Source organism: Dipodomys merriami, unplaced genomic scaffold, assembly GCF_024711535.1.
Source record: "Dipodomys merriami isolate MVZ:Mamm:240054 unplaced genomic scaffold, mDipMer1.0.p SCAF_29, whole genome shotgun sequence".
Lineage (NCBI taxonomy): Eukaryota > Metazoa > Chordata > Mammalia > Rodentia > Heteromyidae > Dipodomys > Dipodomys merriami.
Window position 1 is genome coordinate 2,827,384 of NW_027204381.1, and position 23,567 is coordinate 2,850,950.

At 40.8% G+C, this 23,567-nt stretch overlaps 1 protein-coding gene across 5 annotated transcripts in view; it reads right to left on the reverse strand.

The window, feature by feature from the left end:
- Positions 1-20,503, reverse strand: part of LOC138838825 (glutamate receptor 4-like) — a 274,865-nt gene extending 254,362 nt beyond the window's left edge. For 3 of the 5 annotated variants that reach the window (XM_070038187.1, XM_070038190.1, XM_070038189.1), the window contains exons 1-2: positions 19,608-20,052; positions 18,289-18,447 (exon numbers count right to left, since the gene is read on the reverse strand). In XM_070038187.1, the coding sequence (XP_069894288.1) occupies positions 18,289-18,447; positions 19,608-19,695 (247 nt within the window). In that variant the 5' untranslated portion in view covers positions 19,696-20,052. Of the gene's footprint in view, positions 1-18,288; positions 18,448-19,607; positions 20,053-20,440 lie in introns of those variants that run through there. The other 2 variants (XM_070038188.1, XM_070038191.1) reach the window with 2 other exon arrangements.
- Positions 20,504-23,567: the final 3,064 nt, after the last annotated feature.

A 23,567-nucleotide genomic window follows, 5' to 3' on the forward strand; every position in this document is an offset into this window, starting at 1 on the left:
CATGGATTAGGAGATCTTCACTAGCCATACAACAAATAAGAATCTCATATCTAAAATATACCTGGAACTCAAAAAATTAAATCCCCCAACAACAAATCCTCAAAGAAACAACTGCCCGATAAATAAGTGGGCTAAAGAGTTAAAGAGAAACTTCTCTGAAGAGGAAAGAAGGATGGCCAATAGAAGAAATGCTCAACCTCTCTAGCCATAAAAGAAATGCAAATCAAAACAACATTGAGATACACCTCACCTCAGTTAGAATGGCATGGCGATAATCAAGAACTGTAATAACAACAGATGCTGGAGGAGATGTGGACAGACGGGAACCTTACTGCATTGTTGGTGGGAATGTAAACTTGTTCAACCACTTTGGAAAGTAGTATGGACTCCACATAGAGCTCCCCTATGACCCAGCAACATATGTAGTCTTTTAACACCTATTTACTATATTATTTCTTATTAAGTTACTTCTGTGTCTCCAGCAGATGGGAAAGGTTCTAAGGTCCATCTAATGTTTTCTTGAAATAAAAACTGAAGGGCAATAAAAAATCAAGACAGTTGCTGAGTGAACATTCAATTAAGTGAAAGTAGTAACGGGATTCTTAAAAAGCTTAGTCTTGTTGGGGCAAGATAACTTAGTTGCAACAGATGCTCATGGGATCAAGAAAAATAGAAAAGCTGAGTGATTTGATGTCGATGAGTTCCTATGAGCTGAATCTAGAGCTGCCATATGAATTCTAAGATAGAAATAAATCAGCCCAATTGAACTTGATGAGTCAAATTGGTCTTTAGTCAGTTATGGTTTTATAAGAGATAGTTTAGCTGTATTTCTGGCTCATGAGAAAAGATCACAATAGCTCAATAGCTATGTACATAGGACCATATAAAATGATGCTAATCGAAATGAACTCCAAGATATAGAAACCAAAGGGCTTTTGTTTTGTTTTGCTTTTAATATACTGCGAAGTTATTTCTTTTTCCTTTCATTTCCCCCCCACTTTTGTTTATCCCCTGTTGTCACTGTTTTTGATTTTGGTACCCTGTGTCTTGTACATATGTTTATCTGATTTGGGGACGGGAAGGGGAATAACAAAATGGTAAGAGAGAGAGGACAAAGGGTGAACCAGCGCAATAGCAATACTCACAAGACACTAGGTTGGAAATGAACTTTACCACTTGGGGGGGAGAGAAAGTGGGGGAGAGAACAAGGGAGGGGGTAACGGTGTGTGACAAGAAATATGCTCATTACCTCATGTAACTCTGATCCCTTTGTACATCTCCTTACAATAAAAAATTAAAAAGAGAAATTACTCTAAGTAGATTATAAATATATGCACTAAGCCAAACAAGCTTTCGGCCTGGTTTCCATGCAGTCATAGATTTTGTCACTTTGCATTGAGATTTCACTTGTCTTCCCTAGATTCTGGGCCCCAGGGAGCAAAGGGGGGCTGTGTCCTACAGAGTAAGACGTGAAAAAAAATCTGTCTTTGAAATCAGGTAGAAGTGACTGGATCTCAGTTGGTCTAGGTGTCTTTAATGAACAAACACGTGAGAAGTACGAATGAGAATGATCTTTTGAGGCTTGGATCATAATTTTTAATGGAGAACTGTGATATTTCTGTTCATGGCCAGACATCCTGACAGTATCAATAATTCAAGTGAAATTATCCTCAACGAGACCTCAGAACTCAGAGGGAGGGTGGAAGGCTACTTGCATGACTCTCCTCTGAGATTTGGAGATTCTCATTACAGGCCTTTTAGATGCAGAATCTTCAAGGCAAGGTATTTTAATGAAAAATGATTTTGATGACCCTTTACCAGTCACTTACTCCACTAAAGAAATCCGTGAAGAATTGCTTCTCATTCTTTTATAGTCTCAACACTCACTAACACAAAATCTATCACAATTGGTGCATCAAGTTGGTGCTCAGAAATGAAATCAAAACACTAATCTCTAACCATCAATTCCCAATTTCCTCCATTCTCCAATCTATTCATTTATTGGGTATTAATTTCATGCTACTCAGGGTCAGGCATGGTGCCAAGAGTCAAGCAGTAGGAATTCTCTCACAAATACAATGGCAGCCTAGCTATCCAGGAGCTCATAGTTCACAAAGAGAAGCACACTGAATAATAAGACAGGAACAATACCCAAGATGCCATGAGAGCCCAGCAGAGTGGATGTGCTGTGAGCCTGGAGTAATGAGAAAAACCCCTCATGGAAAGGAACCAGATATCTAAAGCCCATCATCATTCGTGCCGCTGTTACTTTTCCTTCAGAAGGAAATTAACAGATATAATCGAATTTATAAAGTTACAGATTTCAACTGGAAATGGCAAATGCTCCTAACTACAAATTTTATTAGCTCTTTGAAATGAGCTATTCTCAAACAAATAGGACAATAATTATAGCTCATTCAAGCAGCGATTTATAGTTTAAAAAAGTGTGTAAGCAGAATGGCCAAATATGGTAGTGGTTAAGTGTCTAAAGTATTTGAACCAGTTGTAAAATTAGCTCAAATGCTGAAGGCTTCTATAGTTCATCGTTAGCATATAGACCATTGCAAAGAAAGGCAATACTTATTGGCAAGCTCACCACATTTTATTTAGCTACTGTTAATCAGAAAACAAGGTTTATATATCTATATCTATATCTATATAGATATAGATATAGATATAGATATCTATATATATATATATACACATAGGTATATATATATATATATATATATATATATATATATATATACATGAAAGGAACTCAGAAATATACTGAAATCCAAATTCTGCATAAAAATAATTCTTCTAAGAATGGTAGTACATGTTTGCTAGCCCAGCTTGTGGGAGGTACAGGTGGATGGACTGTAATTCCAGTCCAGTGCAGGTAAAGAATGTTATCAAGTTCTCATCTCAAAAGCCAGCTTGGCTGCGTATACATATACACACAGGTGTGTGTGTGTGTGTGTGTGTGTGTGTGTGTGTGTGTTTGTGTGTGTGTGTGTGTGTATGTGTGTGTGTGTGTGTGTGTGTGTGTGTGTGTGTGTGTCCCAAAGCAAAAGCAAAGAGAGCTGTAGGCTGATTCAAGCAGTAGAGTATCCAGCAAGTACAAGGCCTTCATGAGTTCAAATCTCAATGCTGAAGAGAGGGATAATAATTACTACCACATATTGGTACAGTCATGTCAATTTCCTCTATGCTGGTTCTTATGATGACAATTAAAAGAAAACACCTTTCCACTCACAAGTACACGTTCCATACTTCTCATATAGTAAAGTTACTATATCATGCTGTTTAATAGTTGCACATTATTTTCTTAAGTAGACAATGAGTCTGTGTCATTACCAGTAATTAAAGCAAGTGAATATTACTATCACCAACTGGAAAATTTCCCATTGAAATGAAGTATTGGAAGCATAAAGTATTGGAAAGGTGAACGCATTGTTACTTTGAAAAATACTGTTTTAGCAACAGCTCTCTCTCTCTCAATGGCAATATTCACACCTAGTTTCTAATTTGTGACTTATCACTTGTATAAAATGAAGCTTAATTGCAAGTCTCTTCTGTTCTCATCATGTGTAATCATCACCAAAGATTTTGAAAACAAGAAGCAAATGCTATACATACGAACATATTATGCACAGGTAATGCAAACTTTATTCTTATTTATTTATTTATTTTGGTCCGGTCATGGGGCCTGGACGCTGTCCCTCAGCTCTTCAGCTCAAGGCTAGCGCTCTACCACTTGAGCCACAGTGCCACTTCCGTTTTTTTTTCTTGTTTGCTTATGTGGTGCTGAGGAATCGAACCCAGGGCCTCATGCATGCAAGGCCAGCACTCTACCACTGAGTCACCTTCCCAGCCTGCAAACTTTATTCTATATGTAACATGCACACTGATATATACATTCACATATATGTTTAAAAGGAATTTGTAGGAATATCCAGCAATGTATATGAAAATTGACAATTCATAATTTTGAAGAGAATGAAAAAGCATATCCTACAAACTGTATTTGCTCCTATTTCACTGTATTTCTTCCTTTCAAAGGCTGTGTGTATGTGTTTAGGGGTGCAAATATACAAACATCTGTGAAAGTAATTATACTAATTATTAAATATGTATCACTGTTCAAAAGATTTTATTAAAACCAGTTGTCTTCATAGTGTGTGATCCATTGCAACTCACAATTACTGAGTACTTATTTGTGCTAACCAAATTAAATAAATGCTTTCCATCAAGGACAGAAATTTAAAAGAAGCATCATCTGAGATGTAATACTAAATGGAGTATACAGTTCTCTGGCAGCATCTCAATTAACCTATCAGGAGATGTAATCACCGGTACCCATATTGCAAATGATGCCTATGTTTTGTTTCTGTGTTTGTCATTCCCCACACTGTTGTCTCTTTTACAATCTGTTTGGCATCTTACAAGACCTGGTTTGCAGGCTGAAGATACACTGTGAGGGTAATAAGCTAAGTATCTGTTGCTGGATGCAGCAGTTCTTATGGAAAAACAGCAGAACATATGCAATGATCAGCTCCACAAGCAGCCACTGAAGTAACAAAACTACCTCTCCTGTCTAGGAAACACTTTCTCAGTGTAGAATTTGGTATGAGAAAGAAACTATATACACGAATGAGCAGTACTGGAAGGAAGTTCTTCTAAAACGCAAATAATTATTTTCTAAACCCTGTAAAAACATCGTTCTGCCATCTTCTTTCCCAGAATAAAGAACTGTAACAGGATCACGCTGATTAAAGTGTGGAACCTCTTTCTCCTAGGCAACAGGGCCGTTTGCAGAGCTCTCCTCCTCCCTCTGCAGGGCTGTCCCCCTCCTGTCACCTCTCCACCCTGCCCCCCTGCCCAACAGCCCCCTCCTTCTACATTCGCCACACAGTCCATTCTGAAAAGGCATCCACACACGTTTCCATGTGTTCCTATCATTCCATTTTGTCTGCTTGGTGCTTTTAACTGTTTTCAAAGCATGGCATCATCTTCTGCCATTTTCCAAGCCCAAGGATTGTCACAACATTCAGATTCCCTTTACCAACACCTCACATGCTTGGGAAGATGGGAGATGTGGGAAAGGGAATCCAGAACAGCTCAGGACAAAACCCCAAACAGTGATTTTTTTCATATAATTCATTGGCTTGCATCGCCTGGAGGAGTACCACCCCCAGGACAAACGCAGCTCGTGGTCGATGAGTGTGGCAGATCTGTGCTCCACAACAATGCTCTCAAGAATCATTTCAACAGATCCATCAGCTCCGAAAATCATTAATACATTTTGAGGACATCATTTTTTTTTTTGCATCTCACTATGTAGCCCTTCTATTTAAAAGAAGCTAAAATACAGTTTTAAAAAGTCTCTATATACATCGAAAAAGTTGAGTTCAAAACTGTTGGTACAAGTCAGATAAATAGTTCTTGGGATGTAAAAATCTTCCTTAAAAGTCCAGTTGAGTTTTAAATGTTGCCGAAATAAAGGTTGGAAGGCGATAGTTCCATGAATAATTTCATGATAGATAGCTAGGCTCTGTACATAGCTAACCTATCAATTCCATTAGTCTGTGAATTCCTTTACATCCCTTGTCTGATACTTCATTAATGCATCTACTATGAAGGTCTCTATGAGTATCCAGAACATAAATATTCCATACTCAATAGTTATGTAGTTATTATGAAGGAAAGGGAGGAAAAGAGGAAATTGTTTCTTTAATGTCTATAGAAATAAATTCTTAGCCGGGCGCTGGTGGCTCACGCCTGTAATCTAGCTACTCAGGAGGCTGAGATCTGAGGATCAAGGTTCAAAGCCAGCTCAGGCAGGAAAGTCTGTGAGACTCTTATCTCCAATAAACCACTTGAAAACCAGAAGTGGCGCTGTGGCTCAAGCAGTAGAGCCCTCGCCTTGAGCTGAAGAGCACAGGGACAGCACCTAGGCCCAGAGTTCAAGCCCCATGATGGACCAAAAAGAAATAAAATTGCTAAATAAATAAATTCTTAGCCAAAGTTGAACAACACAAACAAAATTACTTTCTTTCTATGTTACTCATACCTACCCACCATATTTGTTAAGATAGATACCATATGTCCCCTAAGTACAAATTATAGAGTACTAATCAGAAAATCTGACTATTCAGGTAAAAGCAGACCAATATCCAAGTTGAATGGGATATATGAGTTTTTTATATTGCAGTACTACTCTGCTACTTTCCAAAAATGATGTACTTGCAAAGTGTGTATGTATGTATATAAACATGCATACATATTTAAAATATGTTATATTATGTAATCTATCTAACTCTAGAAAAATCAAGGATGGACAAAACAAAGAAACAATTTTAAAATGAATAGTGATGATTTTACTGAACCATAAAATATATAAAAACTGGCCTCCTAGCTTGCCAGAGTAAGAAAGAAAACGTTTTGTTTTGTAGGCTTTCCATGGAGCAAAGAAACACCATGCAACTCTCAGGGGAAACCTTTCCCTTTATTCTAAATCTCTGAAAAAGGAGACATGGTAAGCTGTCTTTCAAACATTCCTAGGTAGGCAGGGCTATCTATATATTTTTTAATTAAGGATAGGTTAATTTTGAACAGGGAGAAATAAAGGGTCATGCAAACATGGTGACCCCAATGATAGAGGTAACAGTGGAGACTTGTCAGGAATGAGTTGATACATTGGATTCCACCACACCCCTTTCTTCCAGAATCTTTAAGCCCCATGATCTCTAAGAAGTGCTGAGGACACAGCCAGTATCTGCACAGTAACCTCCTGCGTCTGCTCCCAGCTCACCTGCCTGCCCAGGTGGACTCTCTCTCTACCCCCAGCACTTTGCGTCAGCAGTTCAAGTTATTTTGTCAGCAAACACCAAATGTTACAGGCACGTAGACTTTTTGTTCTACCACATTTACTGTTATCACGGAACTCTCTGGCCAGAACAGTGCACATCGGGTTCCGTTAGGAGTCCTGACTTTTCTTTCCTGCCAGAATGTATTTTCTTCCCACTTTAGCTCATGCTATAAGTTGAGTGTAATAAAAAACAAATGAGATGAGAATGCTTAAAGAAATTAGTAACACTTCTTTAAATCTTCCTCGCTGTCTTTGTGTAAGGAAAGGCATGAAATGAGTTAGCTTCCTCAAAGATGCCAAAGGGGAGGAAAATGAGTAAAGAGAAAACTCATTCATGCAGAAATTCGATCAATTCCTGTATCATACACAACTGTGTGAGATTATGAGGACACACTATTTAAAGAAGGCAAACATAGCCATTCACTCTGAAATTTTTTGCTCTCTGTGAGAAATATAGACAGTGGATGGCTATACGAAGATGAAAATAATCATTACAGATTGTGAGAAAAGCAAAGACAGCCATTAGTAGTATATGATGATACAGCGTGACAGATTCTGGAGGGCTTGTTCTGGAGAGAGGAAGCAGGAAGGTTTTTCTGAGTTGGTATCAGTTGCATCTTGGAGCTACAGAAAAAGCTAGATAAGCCAATAGCTGGGTTGGAACATTCCAAGAAAAAGAGAAATGGGTATAGGGGCACAGAAAGAAGTCTAGACCGGACTCTACCACACTTAGCAAGGCCAGGAGGTCATCCAGAACCAAGAGGTCATCAACCAGGACCATGCAGAGCTGAACTTGTATCCTAAAGGAAAGGGAAGCTTTTGGAAGGGTTTAAGTGGGAAGAGATAGCATCTGACTTTAAATTCAGACAAGCACTTCTGGCTCTAGGATATAAAGTAACTCAACTATTAAATGTAGAATCAACATTGCTTATGAATCCATTAAGGTAGTACTACTGATTTGGATGTAAACGGTGTGATTAAAAATAGAGATACTGAAAATATTTGTGATGGACTTTGTCTAGAGAAGCAAAAAGAACTGAGGTTGTGAATGACAATCAGAAGAAGGGAAAGATCAGGTAACTATTAGGAATAACAATACAATAGACAATAAAAATACCAAAACCAGCAGTGAAACCGCTAGGGACTTTCAGAAAAGGGCAGACAGATGAGAAGCAGCAAGTAGGAAAATCTTTGAAAGAGATAAAATGCAGAATTTTTCCCGTAGCTCAAATTCAGTCAAGAAAGGGCAGCCAGTGTACACAGATGGAGCAGCTCCAACGTATTTTCAAAAGGATAGATTACTCAAACACACGGTGCAGGAAAAAAAGGAATGCTGATTCCATACAAAAGAAATTCTAGAAGATTTAGGGTCACAAATATAAACCACAAAGGTTAAAGCCACAAAGGCACTAGAAAATATACAATGGTATTTCTATATAAGATAGGGATGTTTGTAAATCATGTAGCCAAACTCAGAAAGCACAAAAACAATGAGTCACATACTTGACTAATTATGAATTTCCATATCTATATGGTAAACGACATCACAAACGATGTTGCTGGAAGCCAGAAGTGGAAAAATGCATCTGTAAGAGATAGGATAAAGTTAACCTCTAGAGTAATAAACTATTACCATAAATAAAGGAGTAAGTAGACTGGCAAGAGAAGAGTACACAGCCCTTATTAACACTGGACAATTTTCTCAGTCTCACTATTAATCAAAAACATGTAAATTAAAACAGCAATTAGATGCCTTTTTCACCAATCACAGCAAGTAAAGATTCAAGAGACTGATAATGGCCAGTGTTGGCAGGTCATAGAGAAACGATTATCACCACATACTGGTGTTTACAGATTTTAGGTGGCATTTTTTTCAGAAGAAGATATAAAAAAATCAATTAAAAGCCCAAATCTACATCATTTCATATAGAAATTTATCCCTAAGGGTTGATGATTCCACATGAGTACTTGCAGGTACACAAAAAGTTTTACTGCTATTTGCAGTGCTAAAAATGTGAGCCAGCTATAGTGATTAGCAGCTGTATGTAACCCTAGCACTGGAGCGGCAGAGACATGAGGATCATGAGTTCAGGACCAGCTGAAGCTACAAAGGGAAACTCAAATCTCTTGGACCCGTTGCAACAATGAGAAGTAAAAGTTGTCATGTTGAAAACGAACTTTACAACTTTGGGGGAGAGGAGGGCTGGTGGGGGGGGGGAGGCTGGGAAGGGATGGGAAGGGGAAACAAAGGAGGAGGCTACAATGCTTGATAAGAAATGTACTCATTATCTTGCCCATGTAATTGTAACCCCTCTGTACAGTATTTTCACAATAAAAAAAATGGAAAAAAAAAAAAGGCTGAGGATATAGGTTAGTGGCAAGTGCTTGCCTAGTACACATATGGCCTTGGGTTTAATACCCATCATTGAAAAAAGATGTAGAAACAACCAAACGTTGATCTAGCACATAAAGCCCCTCAAATGGCATGTTATATTATGTAGCAGTAGAAGAAAATGAAATAGTATTTTCTGTCAGTTTATAAAAACTATTATTAAGAGAAATACGTCATTAAAATTATAGAGTGATATTTACATATCAGATACATAGTAGAATATTGCTTTGGTTATACTTTCTCTCTCTAGTCTGTACAGGGAAAAAAGATGTCTGGAAAGATTTACAGCAAACTGTTATTCTCATTAAGTCCAAGTGGTGGGATTTAAAAATATTTTCTTCTAGGGATTATTTAAAATTATTCTGAGTTATTTAAAATGTGAAGAAGTGTGTACTTTATACAATAAAATATGAAAAACAATCAGCTTACAGCATACTATATTTAAATTTAGTGATGAAAAACTGCGTATTGGAAAATGCACATATGTGATAAATATGAGCAAACACATAATAAAAGTAAGCAAACACTGACTGCAGTGACTGTGTGACTTTCGCTTTACCTGGAGACATATGGTAGATTATGAAAAAAGAGGTCTAACTCTTAAATTATTTATATTTTATTTTACATTTACTGACAATATGGCAGTTTCATTAAATCAGAGGCAAGCAGTGTTGCTATAAAAACAGGAAGAATTTTGACTTAATCTTGATGCTTTCCGACAGTCTAGAATCCAAAATGATGTCAAGGAAACCCTGAAAGAAATCACCTTACAGCTAAGCCCATCTTACCACCATTTTCTCAGAGAAAACAGTGTTTAATTTGTGTAGTAATTCTAAAATCAAAAAATTCTCCCATAAAATTTAGTATGCTGGCCAAGTAGTAGAGCATCCAGCACTGTGTGCCTAACAGTTAGGAGTTAGTTAGTTATCTTTTACACATCCGGGTATTTATGACATGAAGTTGGCAATCTAAAGCACTGAGAATGTCTCCCTTTAGAATCCTTAAATCTTGTGCTGAATTTCAAATCTCAAAGAAGAGTACTTTTCCAGTGTGAAATGCTATACAGATACATTGGGAGTAAATGAAAGTTGTTAGTGAGGTAGCTTTGAGATAAACATCTTGATACTTAAATTGAGGGCCCCTTAGCTATAGTCATGCCAAGTGATGTACATGTTGTAGGAACCTACTAATCATGATACCACCATATGGGCAGGAGGTGAAAAGTCCAATGTTTTAGAGAACTGACTTTAAGATCTGAGGCTGACTTTACAACTCAGATGCTGTGGATACTTTTGTGGTCAGAGGCAAATTTTCTGAGCTATGTGGATCTTCAGCTTCTCTACCTATAAAAAGATAAAAAATAATGCCTACTTTTTACAGATCTGTACAAAAATTGAGGTACAACATCCCTGGCCATAAAGGTGAGGCAAATAAAAACAACATTAAAATTGCATCTCACCCCAGTAAGATTGGCCAGCATCAAGAACACAAATAATAAGAAAGCTAGCAGGGATGTGAGGAGAAAGGAATCCTCTAACACTGTTGATGGGAGTGTAAACTAGCACAACTACTCAGAAGGTGGTCTAGAGATTCCTCAGAAATCTAAACATAGGACTATCCCATGATCCAACCATACTACTCTGTGGCATCTACCCAGAGAATGGTAAGTCAGGTAAAGACACGTGCACACCCGTGTTCATTGCTGTTCTATTTGCACCAACCAAGTTATGGAAATAGCCCACAAGCCCTACAACTGATGAGCGGATGAGAAAACATGGTACATACATATTATGGAATTTTACTCATCCATTAGAAAGATTATATGCTATTTGCAGAAAAAAATTAAGCCAGGCTCAGAGAGACAAACAGCACATGTTTTCTCTCACATTTGTAGAAGCTAGAGCTAAAATACAAACTTCATGATAACATATAGAGTTGTGTATCTGTGCGTATACACATAAAGCAACTGACTAAAGGATGAAATACCTAAGGGGGGAATTCGAAGGTGTAAGTCATCTGAAAATCTAATATACTGCTTGCCAAAATGAGTAACAAAGAGTGGAAATATGTTTTTAGGGGGAAGGGCAAGGGATGGACAGGAATAGAGGGAGGATGGGTGAGAAGTGTAATTATGTAACTATTACTTGAGGATAGGAATGGGGGGAGAGATAGGGACGAATAATGGAAGAGGTAACAGCAGTCAAAAAGCATTGTCCTCATAACCGGACTTATAGAATTGTACCCTCTTTGCACAATTGCTTAATAATAAAAAAAATTAAAAAAAAAACACCGCCAACCAATGAAACCCTGAACCAGGGTATACGGTCAGCAATGTACTAATAACAGCTGTTATCAATACTATTATAATTACAGAATGCATGCATTTCGGAGAACATTGTTGTAAGCAATGTGAAATCATACAAGCTCTTCAGAGGCCCTGAAGACTAAGCCCCTACAATTGGATTTACTAATTTCTAAGTCACCGATGACCTTCAAGAACAAGGTGCTCCAGGAGTGCCGATTGTAAGGGAAAAGTTAAATAGTGATAAAAATAGAAGGAGCTGATGCGGAATATGTGGCCCTCTGAAGCTAACAGAAGAATTAAAAATAAGATGACAGCATGGGCAAAGGCCCAGGCCAAGGATTTTTCCAGTGAGGACAAACTGATTGCGCTTCCTCTCAGGGAAGAAGCTAGATGGAGTTTATAGAAAAGCTCTGATTGGTTGCAAGGATAAAACCCTATAGTACTTCTCAAACACTACCTTATCTTCATCTCCTAGCATAACTCTCCTCCTCATACTCTATACCACAGCCGGAATTAACTATACCCAGTAGCTTGAATGAATGCACCTGCCTCCCTATGCCCTAGATGCGGCCTCAGGCAACATATCTTTGGCCATCCATCACCTCTTTCCTCCTCTTCCTCCTTCAAATGACCCAACTAGAGCTTTCATATCAGGAAATATTACAGAATGACACACCAGGTATTATTACCCTTCCTGTATTTCTCTCAATCATAGCTTCTTGTTTTCCTTTTCATGCACTTATCTTCATGAACTGCAATCTGCAATGGGACCTGGCCCTTTCCCATTGAGCTCACCAAGAGGAGCAGCTACTCTTACAGGTTTTATGTTCCCAATGTCTCACACAAGTCCTCAGGAAAGCTGTTTCATAAATCTGTTTAGGGAATCGATGGTTCTACTATTATCCAGACTAATGAATGAATGGATGATTCTCGCATAATGACTTCGGCCTTCCTTGTTATCATTCACCATCATGTGATTAATGAACAAATTGCCCAGAACTGTCTTGTCCTATTTTCTTCAAAACTTGTAATTAGAGAAAAGATAAATGACAATTCTCTTTTCTTTTGTAATTCAAGCAATCTCACTACAAATGGGTATTTCCATACCCTTGCCACCCACTGTTAAACAAAAGCACTGTGATGTTAGTTAGAGGACCTGGTTCAAACTCAGGTTTTATAGTCTGGAACTATAAGTTAGTTTATTCTGCAAATAAACTATAAGTTATTTTATATAACTATAAGTTAGTTATATAACTATAAGTTAATCCTGCAAATCAACTAACTTCTTTGTGCCAAAATATACCAAATTACAAAATACAGTACCATTTTCTCAGACTACCTCACTGTAAGCTTAGCTTGAGGTCAAATAAAATCATACAGATGAAAGCTATCAAAAAAAATCTATGTATTTCATAAGGTGTAAGACATATTATGTTCATTCTTCATTGTAAAATCCCTAACAACATTAATTGTAAATATATATATGTATAGATAGATGATAAATTGTTAAGATGGATGGATAAAGATGAAAATATAGACTTTTCACAACAGCAGGAATTAAAATGCTTCCTCCTTGGGAAATAAAAACCTTTGGAAGAATCCAGAATGGAAAATAAGTAAGGAATGTTTCTGACAGTTTTATGAAAGCTTAATCCTGTGACACCTGAGAGATTTATCAATGGAAATTATGGCCCTTCCTATGATTTAGTAGATAGATAAGCCATTGGAATATGACTCAGATCTCTGTCATTAACCTCAAAGTAGATAATTATGGGCAAGAGATTTAAAAAATGTTAAAACTAAAGAATTATTTCAAACCAGAATAGACTTTTGCAATCAGTTCAAATTAAGAAAGCTTAATAAGAGGCACAATAGAATCACATCACTCATGTTCCTAAAAGTAAGCAAAATGATTCTTAATTCTAAAGTATTTTTACTTTTTGTGATTTTGTGGGTTTTTTTTTTTGGCAGTCTTGGGGTTTGAACTCTGGGCCTGAGGTGCTGTCCCTGAGCTTCTTTTGCTCAAGGCTAGTGCTATTTCACTTGAGCAAGAGGGCCACTTCCAGATTTTTCTTAATAGTTTATTGGAGATGAGTCTCTTGGACTTTCCTGCCCTGACTGGCTTCGAACTGTGATTCTTAGATCTCAGCCTCCTGTGTAGCTAGGATTACAGGTGTAAGCCACGGGCGCCCAACTATTTTCACTCTTTACAGTCAGAATTTTATCTTTATCATGTTTAGGAATAATAAATGCCTCATGTAAACTTATAGAATGCTTTTTAGGGATGCATGTTTCTGAAAGGGAAAATGTACAATATGTTAACAGTGTTAGTTAGACCCAAACTGCCAAGTTATTGGGTAAGTTTGGTGTGTTTGGGTTATATACCTCCCTGAAGATCTTGTTTCATATGTCACATTCTCTGTGTGTTTAAGTTAACTAAACAAATCTACTTTACATGCCAAACTACATGTACATCTTGGATATTTAGGGTTGAAAAGTAAATTGGCCACAAACAGAAGTAATATTTATCTTAAAAGAATTAAAAGGCTTTTGATGTTTACTAGAGTATGCTACATAATCCATGTGTGATTGTTGCAACTTCTCAATCATCTGTTGGACAACTGAAAAAATTTTGACAGAAGAGGAGAGCAAGATAAACATTCATAACTAAAAAAAGGAGCCAAGCGCTTGCTGGTGGCTCATGCCTGTAATTCTAGATTTGAGGATCAAAGTTTGAAGTCAGCTGAGGCAGGAAAGTCCATAAGACTCTTTTCTCCAATTAACCACAAAAAAAAAACAGAAGTCGGACATGGTGCTGTGGTAGAAAGTAACAGAGCACACACCTTGAGCAAACACTTTGAGCTGAAGAACTCAGGGACAGTGCCCAGGCCCAGAGTTCAAGCCCCACCACTGACAAAAAAAAAAAAAAAAAAAAAAAAAGCTAGGAATAGCACCCTGGCCCTGAATTCAAGCCTCAGGGCCAGCACGAAATTAATTAACCAACTGGTTCTTCCATAAAAATTAAAAAGGTGGGAAATATTCTATAAAAATCTTTCATATTTCATCAAGATAACAATATATGAGTACTTAAAATGTTTCATTACATACTTCCACCTGGCTGGAAGAAAACTGAAAGGCTCATTTTAGAAACTGAGTATCTGTGACTATATTGAACAGAGGCTGTCTTGATAGGGAGTTTTAATGTAGATGAATTCATCTAGTAAGAGTAATGTCTCAAGTACTATTTTCATATAGAAAATTTCTTGATAGACTACTTTGGTTACTACATTTGTTGAAACTTAACCTATTATATCCTTTAGCCAAATCTCCAGCTAGTAACTACTGGAAAAATATTTTGAAAATTAGCCTATTTTTGGCTGCCTCAAATGTTCTATAAAAGGCATTTTTTGACTTAATTTACATGCTTGTTTTCAAAGATAACTATTTTAATATTTATCTGAAATGATGGTATTTTTACTAAAGAATATTATTATCCATATGGAATTTGTGTGTTTCCAATGATAATTTTTTATCATCCCGTATACTCTGTATACATCCCAACAAAGGAATGTGTGTATCTAATTACCTTTGAAATTTTACTTCAAGGGCTTTTTATTACACAATTTTATTGAAAGAGGTCCTAAATATTATCTATATTTCTTCTAATTTCTCTTTCATATCTAGCAAAGTGTAACTTTCCAACCATGTAAATAGTTACAAAAAAAAAAGAGAAAGTAATGCTTTCTGGAAAAAATGTAAAGCCAAAACAGGTGTCCTTCCAAGGACTAGAGATTTACATTAAAAATACAGGTTTTGAGGGGCTGGGAAGGTGGCCCAGTGGTAGAGTGCTTGCCTTGCATGCATGAGGCCCTGGGTTCGATTCCTTAGCACCACATAAGCAAAAAAAAGCCGGAAGTGGCACTGTGGCTCAAGTGGTAGAGCGCTAGCCTTGAGCTGAAGAGCTGAGGGACAGCGCCCAGGCCCAGAGTTCAGGCCCCACAACCGGACCCAAAAAAAAAAAAAAATACAGGTTTTGAGATAATCAGATCACTTAGCTGTACATAAACTCTATACAAAGATGAGTTTAGTTGCCCACAATATTTGTAAATACTATTGTTATCTTGAGCAAAATAAAGTTTTAAATTATATCTGCCCATGAATACACTGCTTTAGTAGGAGGGGTGCGTTCCATAAATGCTGAAAACACCCTCTTTAATGACCCTTATTTATACTGAGTTAAAAGAAATCCAGTGCCCTACATTGCAATCCAACATGACACATTTGAAAATCCAGTCTGTATCACAGGGAGAAAAAAAAATGTGTTTACCCTTTTGTAGCCAAAGGCAAGAGCTTGATATATGAGGTCAGCCTATACTTATTGCTTACGTTTCACCTTTAACTAGACTGGAAAAATCACATGTGCATCTGTTTTTGGTCAATTCATTCAACAGCCACCAATCAGCTGACCCATACTCTCAAATTCAGCTCAGGTTTGCCTTAAGGATATTTGGCATAGTCATTTGTCAAAATAATTGTCTTTTTCCCCCCACTAGAAAATATTTTCCCTTATTTACATTTTGCTGTTTAGGAGTATTTTTAAACCCCTACATCAATTGCATATGATAGCAAAAAAAAATTACATCGCCAACACTATAAAATACTTAGATTCAAAACAAACAGAATAAAGCCTGCTTTTGGTTTCCCCACTCTTAATGTATTAAATAGTAGCATCCACTCTATTTCATACTTTTTCCCCCAGATTCTGTATGCGACTTCTCACCACTATCTCATATTTACACAGGATTCATACATAATTTTTTATACAAATAAAATAGTAGTCACTAAGTTGATCCCAAATGAGGTTAATTATAAGGATGAAGAAAGGATTGGCACTTCATACCTTACATAGGTGGAAACCACTGTGCAAACTTTTCACAGTTTTAAGGTCTTAATTTGTGAAAACCATACAAAAATCAAACTAATGTATCTGTCACTTTTAAGAAAATCATTCATTACTTTAAAAGTAATCTACTGTTGATATAGTACCTTCATGTAGAGAGTATGGATTACTTTTAAAGCTAGTAATGCTTATATCAACAGAATCTTGAACACATGAAAAGTATTTAAATAAACAAATAATATTCATGTGTTAAGGAGAACACTTACAGAACTATTGGACCTGGTGACATCCCTTTTTAATTCTAGATGTATAATACTAATAACAAAATTTGTAAAAAAAATGTCTATTTACAAGCATAACTCAGACATATGTATTTCTGGCTTAAAAATAATAGCTTTCTGCTTCGATGTAATGCTAATTCCATCAGTTAATGAAATAAGTGGGTTTTTTAAAATGAAGTAGTCTTCTTAGGACTAGCACATCCATGAAAAGTAATGTAAGTGTGAGATTTTACACAACTGTCCAATGCTCCAACCTCTTATGAGATCAGTTCTAATAAAGTAGTAAACAGACCACCCCCAAACCAAGAAAAAGTGATCACAGTATGTCTTAAATAAGTTAACCACACACAAATGCAAATGAAAATATTTGCTAGTGAAAGAGAAACCTTCAAATCAGTTACAAACTCTTTGCTTTCTATATCACTTGCTTCTTTGTTCAGTATACTTTCTTGTAGTAAGAGGATTCTTTTAAAATGGAAAGATGTGCCAACTTGTCATCATAAAAACGATCTATGATTCAGTTTAAACATTTTATCCTTCTTGTGAAATCATGGGAAATTTTATATGGAAACACTCCCAGTACATCTTAGATCAGCTAGAGCCATCCTTCCTCTAGAATTATGAAATAGTGGTAAATGAGCACATCAATCAGAGGAAACATTCAAAATACACCTTTCCTCCTAGAATGAAAAGGCAGTAGAACGCTACCCACTGGCCAGCTGTTAGATTATTGCATGTTGTGAATTAACCCATGTGCTTCCTTAAGTGAAATGACACAGAATCCTGTGTGGGTACACGGTGCGACCATTTCCTTTGAACATTACGTGAGGTCACTCACTTCACTTCATTGTGGAGAGAGTAGATCCAGCTGGGCTGGTTTGTGAGTTCAGGTGGATCTGAGACTAAGTTGATTTGGCATCAAGGTACAATTCATGGCATTACAGCCACAGGATATATGCACTGCGTGATAGGCAGAGACATTTACAACCCAGAACATAGGAGTGGGGCAGACTCCAGTGACATCACTAGACCAGCGGCATCAACCGACTCAAACGGACACCCTCCACCCAGCACTCCAGCATGCAAGCCTTCCGTCACCGTCACCTTCACCTTCATCGGGGAAAAGAGCAGCTGCCCCTCTGTGCAAGAAGACTTGGGCTTACTCAAGTGACCAGCAAAGAAAAAAACCAAAGGAAGAGAATTAAAAAAAAACAAAACAAGAGAAAAAAAAACTCAAGGAAGGAAACACAAAAACTAGATTAAGTACATGTCACTAAACTGACATTTACATGATGGGAATAGCACTGAAGGGGAAATGAAGTTGTATTTTCCATACAAGAAATGAAGAAAGAAGAAGGTAGGGAGGAATGAAAGGAGAGAACTAAATAATCCCAGATGAAATCTTCCCTTAACTCTGATTTTCCTCTGCAAGCAGCCAACTGTGGGAATCGTGACATTCTTTCACAAAACCACAATCAAAGAGCGCAAAGGGACGGCAATACCTCATTTCAGGTCTCTTCTCATTTAGCCATGTAACTTAGCTTTTTTACTTACAGGCATTTGTCACGGCAAAACTGTTGGCTGTCTCGATGTTGTCCACGTGAGGTACCAAATTAAAAGGAGCTTCTGACGCATTGGGGCTGGTGTTATGAAGAAAAATTGCTAATCGAAAAGCAGTGTATTCCTGATCTGTGTTTCGGATGAAGAGACCACCTATGGCAAACAGAGAGGAACGCATTCAGTGCCCCCTCTCGTCAATGTCTGAAGCACTGTCAAGTCTACTCACAAGCACGGTACAGTGGAGGGGCGATCCCTGGCACATTTTGGGGAGACTAGTCCCTAAGAGGCATGCTCGGTGTTTTGGTTCTGGACCACAGCTCTGCTTTTCTCCTGGCCCCGATGTGTCATGATCACAGTGACCTCTGAGCACACGGAGCGTGGGTTTTACCTTCTGTCACTTGTCCACCCCAGGATTCCCAACATGGTCACACCGGGAGCTCTGGGGTTCTCTCTTTCAGAAGAGCAGGCAGATGCACACGGGGGGGGGGGGTTGTACATGAAAACACAGGGCTGGAGGAATGCAGGGGCGTCCTGGCCAAGAGCCAGGGCTTTAGAGAGAGATGAACTTTGTGATTCTGCTGCCCGTGGCCCTTCAGTCTCCTGAGCTCGGGGGCTGGCTGCACCTTCCAGGAGAAACGATGCAGCACTGAGGCTGGGCTGGAAGAAATTCAATAGCTGCGTCCCATGAAAAGCCAGGAGAGCAGCAGAGCCAGCAGCGCCCAGGACCCGGGGCTGGTGGCTGGGGAGGGGAGGCAGCTAGCCAGGCAAGAGCTGTGGTGAAGAAGGAAACAAAGCCACACGAGAGAGAGGAGAGAGAGATCAGAGAGAGACAGAGAGAGAGACAGAGAGACAGAGAGAGATCAGAGAGGCATCGAACTTTGCCATGGGCTAAGCCACAGCCGGGCAAGGCACCCGGTGCGGTGGAAACGATTAAACAATAACAAAAAATAAAAAGCCAGTGCCCTTCTGCACTCGGATGGAGGCGGCTGCGTCCAGCATCAGGTGAATCGTATGAAATACACAGACACCCCTCCCCCATGGGGGACCCTCACCCCCCACCCCACTCCCTGCAACCCGACTTAACCGAGTCAGATCCAAGGTGGACCCGGGGCCGGGGGCTGGAGGGGGCCGGCTGGGCGGGCGGTCGTCCCGCGGGCACGCCGCCGGCGGAGGCTCAGCCGTGGAGGCTGCCTCCCCGGGCGCGGGGAGGCGAAGGAGGAAGGGCCGCGGCCGGGAGGGAAGCGAGCCCCGGGAGCTCGCCGGCAACTCCGGGAACTCACTTTGGGAGGTCTGCGGGGCCCCGCGGCGCTTACCTATTTGGACGCTGCTTGGAAAGGCTCCCATGACGAGTCCCCAGAATCCAGAAAACAACAAGACAATTTGTCTGCAAATAATCCTCATCTTCCTGCTCTCCTCTCCCTGGCGCGCGCTCTCTCGCTCTCTCTCGCCCGCTCGCTCTCACACTCTTCCTAAAGGGGGCTCGGCCCAGGCATGGGAGACGCTGGCGCTAAAATTAAATAATAACAACAACAATAATAATAGGGATCGCACGGGAGGCGGGAGGAGAGCGCGGGCTGGGCGAGCGCGGCGCTTGCCCTCAGCAGCCCCGGGCGCGCGGCGGCCAGGTTTTTCCCGCAGTCTCCATAGCCCTGGGAGACGGAGTCTCGGTCCGGCTGCAAATGTGGCACATGCAGAAGATGGTGGTGGACGGCGAGTGGCTGCCGGCGGGGACGAGACATGCGCTCTGTCGGTGCCTCGCTCGCCCCTCGCTCGCTTTCCCGCACACACACACACACACACGCGCGCGCGCGCGCGCACAAACACACGCACACACACACACACCAGCGCCGCACGCGCGCCCGATCGCACCCGCCGACACCAACGCCCCCCCACCCCAAAGCCTGCACCAGCTGGGCGCATGGGCGCCCCCCGCCCCGTGGCCCCTCCCCTGCGCCCCCCACCCGCGTCCCCTCCCCTGCGCCCCCGCCCCGCGTCCCCTCCCCGTGCGCCCCCCACCCGCATCCCCTCCCCTGCGCCCCCCACCCGCGTCCCCTCCCCGTGCGCCCCCCACCCCGCGTCCCCTCCCCGTGCGCCCCCCACCCCGCCCGCGCGCCCGACTTCTCCTCCCCCCCCCCGGGGTACTCACCCCAGCGCCCCGGACTCACGGACGCTCCCCGCTCCGGACTGGGGACAGGGTTTCTCCGGCCCCCGGTCCCTCACCGGGCACCCCCCACCCCCTCCGCCTCTCCTCTTCCGGGGTTCAGCAGGGGGACGGGGCTTCTGGGGATGGGCGCCCCCCCGAGGGCCCCTTTCTTCGCTTTCCAGGAGTCTCGCTGCTTCTTGGCTGCACTTGGCAGGAAACTGGCCCGCGGGGCCCGGTCTGGAAGCCCGGAGCCGGGGCTGGGGGGGTCAGAGCCTCCCCCTGCCCCCGCTGCCCCGCCGCATCCCGCAGGCTCCCGGGGAGGTGCGGCCGTCCTCGCCCGCGCTCGCCGCCTGGCCCTGGTCTGCCGCCCGGGCTGCGCGCGCGGGGGACTCGGCTCCGCGCTGCCGCAGAGCCTCCTCGGCCGCCCCGCAGCCCGGGAACGCGGAGCGCCGGCGCCCGGAACGGATCCGGGGCAGGCACCCAGCCAGCGAGCGGGACAGCCCGGGGCAAAGGGCAGCTCCGGCAAGGTCGAACCGCCCAGGGACCCCGGGGAAAGAATCAGAGGAGACGAAGCCGGGGGAAAGAGCCAGAGAAGTTTAAACATCCTAGGACACAGGGCAAAGAGGAGAAGGTTGGGGTCAACAGCACACAAAGTTAAGGGTGATGAAGAGGAGGGGGAAAGACGGGAGAGAAAACCGGGAGGCAGAAGGCAGGCAAGGACAAGAACTTGGTTAAGGGAAGAAGAGTGAGGATGGATCGCTTCTTGCTTCCCAGGCTCCCCGCACCCCTTCCTCTGGGCAGGGGCCACTACTGGAGCAAGAGGGTCAAAGTTCAAGGGCAAATGGAGGACAAGGGTAGTTCCTGCATGAGGAAATGGGAGTGTTTTGCACACCTGTGACTTCTGGCTGGGACGCTGTCATGCACCTTGTCCCCCCCCCTCCCCCGGAGGGTGTATGCACTTTATTGGTGATGTTAGTAAGATGTTTGGACTGTGCAGAAGCAAGTGGACAGGAATTAGCCTAGAAAGTTCTGGAGCTAATGTGTTCTCCCCAGAGGCACCTTTAAGAGGATCAGTTCACCTGCAGGTCATGGATAGAGGTTGGTCCTCCACCCCTTTAGGAACGGATTGAAGTACCCATAGTAGTCTGGAACAGGAATCCTCAAATATTTTAAAGTTTCCTATTCACCAATGGGAGGTTTTAAAACGTGTAGATTTCCCCTCATGGTGAGGGAATATAAGGTTAACTTTTAAGAAGAACGAAGCAACTGTCCACGTTTCTAATGTTTGGGAGGAGAGAAGAATGGAGTAGTGTGAAATTCTTGTAAAAATCCTACCCGGTAAAGACGTTTTCGGAATATGCATTACCTTTGCTTCTTTCAAGCTGCTTTTTTGAAAAAAGTTGCGGTGTTTAAGTAAAAATTTAAGTTGTAAACTGATGAATTCTAGGCACATGTAATTATGGGGTACAAAGGGATGTCCTGATTTATGAATGCTATATGGAATGATTAAATCTAGATGATTAAAATATCCATCACCTCTGGTACCATTTGTATGTGTGTGTGTGTGTGAGAGAGAGAGAGAGAGAGAGACAGACAGACAGACAGAGAGACAGAGAGACAGAGAGACAGAGACAGACAGACAGACGGACAGACAGACAGAAAGACAGACAGACAGACAGAGAGACAAAGAGAGAGACAGACAGACAGACACAGACAGACAGAGAGCTAGCTATGTGTGTCTGTGTCTCCTGGTGATTTTGGATTGACAAGAATATAGAGCAAAGGGAGCCCTGTGCACTGGCGATGGGAATCTGAATTAGTATAGCTAGTATGGAAAAACTCTAGGGAAATTCCACAACTGTAGGAATTGTAGGAATGACACAAGAGTTCCACTTCCACTTATTTACTCCAAAGATTTGAAGCCATCTGTGGAAGTGATTACTGCAACGCAAAGTTCATAGCAGGATTTGTCACATGTCTTCTCTGATTATATAATTCTAATTAACTATAGTTTGTAGATGACGCTTCAAAATTCTTGTTACAAATCTCCGGCTGCTTTTCAATTCTTAAGTTGTGAATGTTGCTTTTTAAAAAATCACATCTTTTGTTATTTATCTATCCACTTTCCTGTTACATTTCACCACAGATTGTGATGACAAAAACAACCTAATTGTGAGTAATTGGATTTCACAAATCATATGCTTGTCATTTTAGCTCAGGAGGTTTCAGTCTTGCATGTCAAGTGGGATTGAAAATGTTTTCCTTTTTATGTTCCTGTCTGGGTGAAAACCAGGGCTGCAAATAATAACATTCTGTTTCTATTATGAGAAGGTAATAAAAATGGGCCACATAAAATTCAAGTTGAATTCAAATTAAATTAAAATTTGAAAACCCACTAAACTGTTAAATTCATCTACTCAAGTAGCTAGTGAAGTCCCGGCTGCTGCCTAGATGTAATTCTTAACTTTCGTTCTTCTCAAAATTGAAAGGTTGGGGCTTTTGTGCATTGTAACATCATCACTGGTATAGCTGTAGTACAAGTTTTATTATATTTTTTATTTTTTGCAGGTTCTAGGGCTTGAACTCAGGGCCTGGGTGCTATCCCAAGCTTCTTTTGCTCAAGGCTGGTGCTCAACCACTGGAGACACAGCTCCACTTTCAGCTTTTTTGGGTGGGATGAAGGTAATTTATTGGAGATAAGAGTCTCATGGACTTTCCTGCCCAGGCTGGCTTTGAATTGGGATCCTCAGATCTCAGCCTCCAAAGAGCTAGGATTACAGGCGTGAGCCACCTGTGCCTGGCATGTTTTATTTTTTATCCAGTGATCACATCTAGAACAATATGACAACAGATAACAGAACTACATATATTTTTAGCATACTAGTCTCTTTTTTAATTTTCATTTTTCATTAGCATCCCCATGTACTCTGAGTCTCCCTCTCATACACAAATATATTATATATAATAGTTATATTTTGAACATCTACCATGTGTACTGACTCCAAATACTTCCAACAGATTAGTACAACAAAATCTCTGCTATTAGAAGATTACTCATGCTTAGTTTATGAGTGCTCAGGAAGGGGCCAGGTTTTGTGCTCAGGCCTTACATATCCTATTTGATTTATAG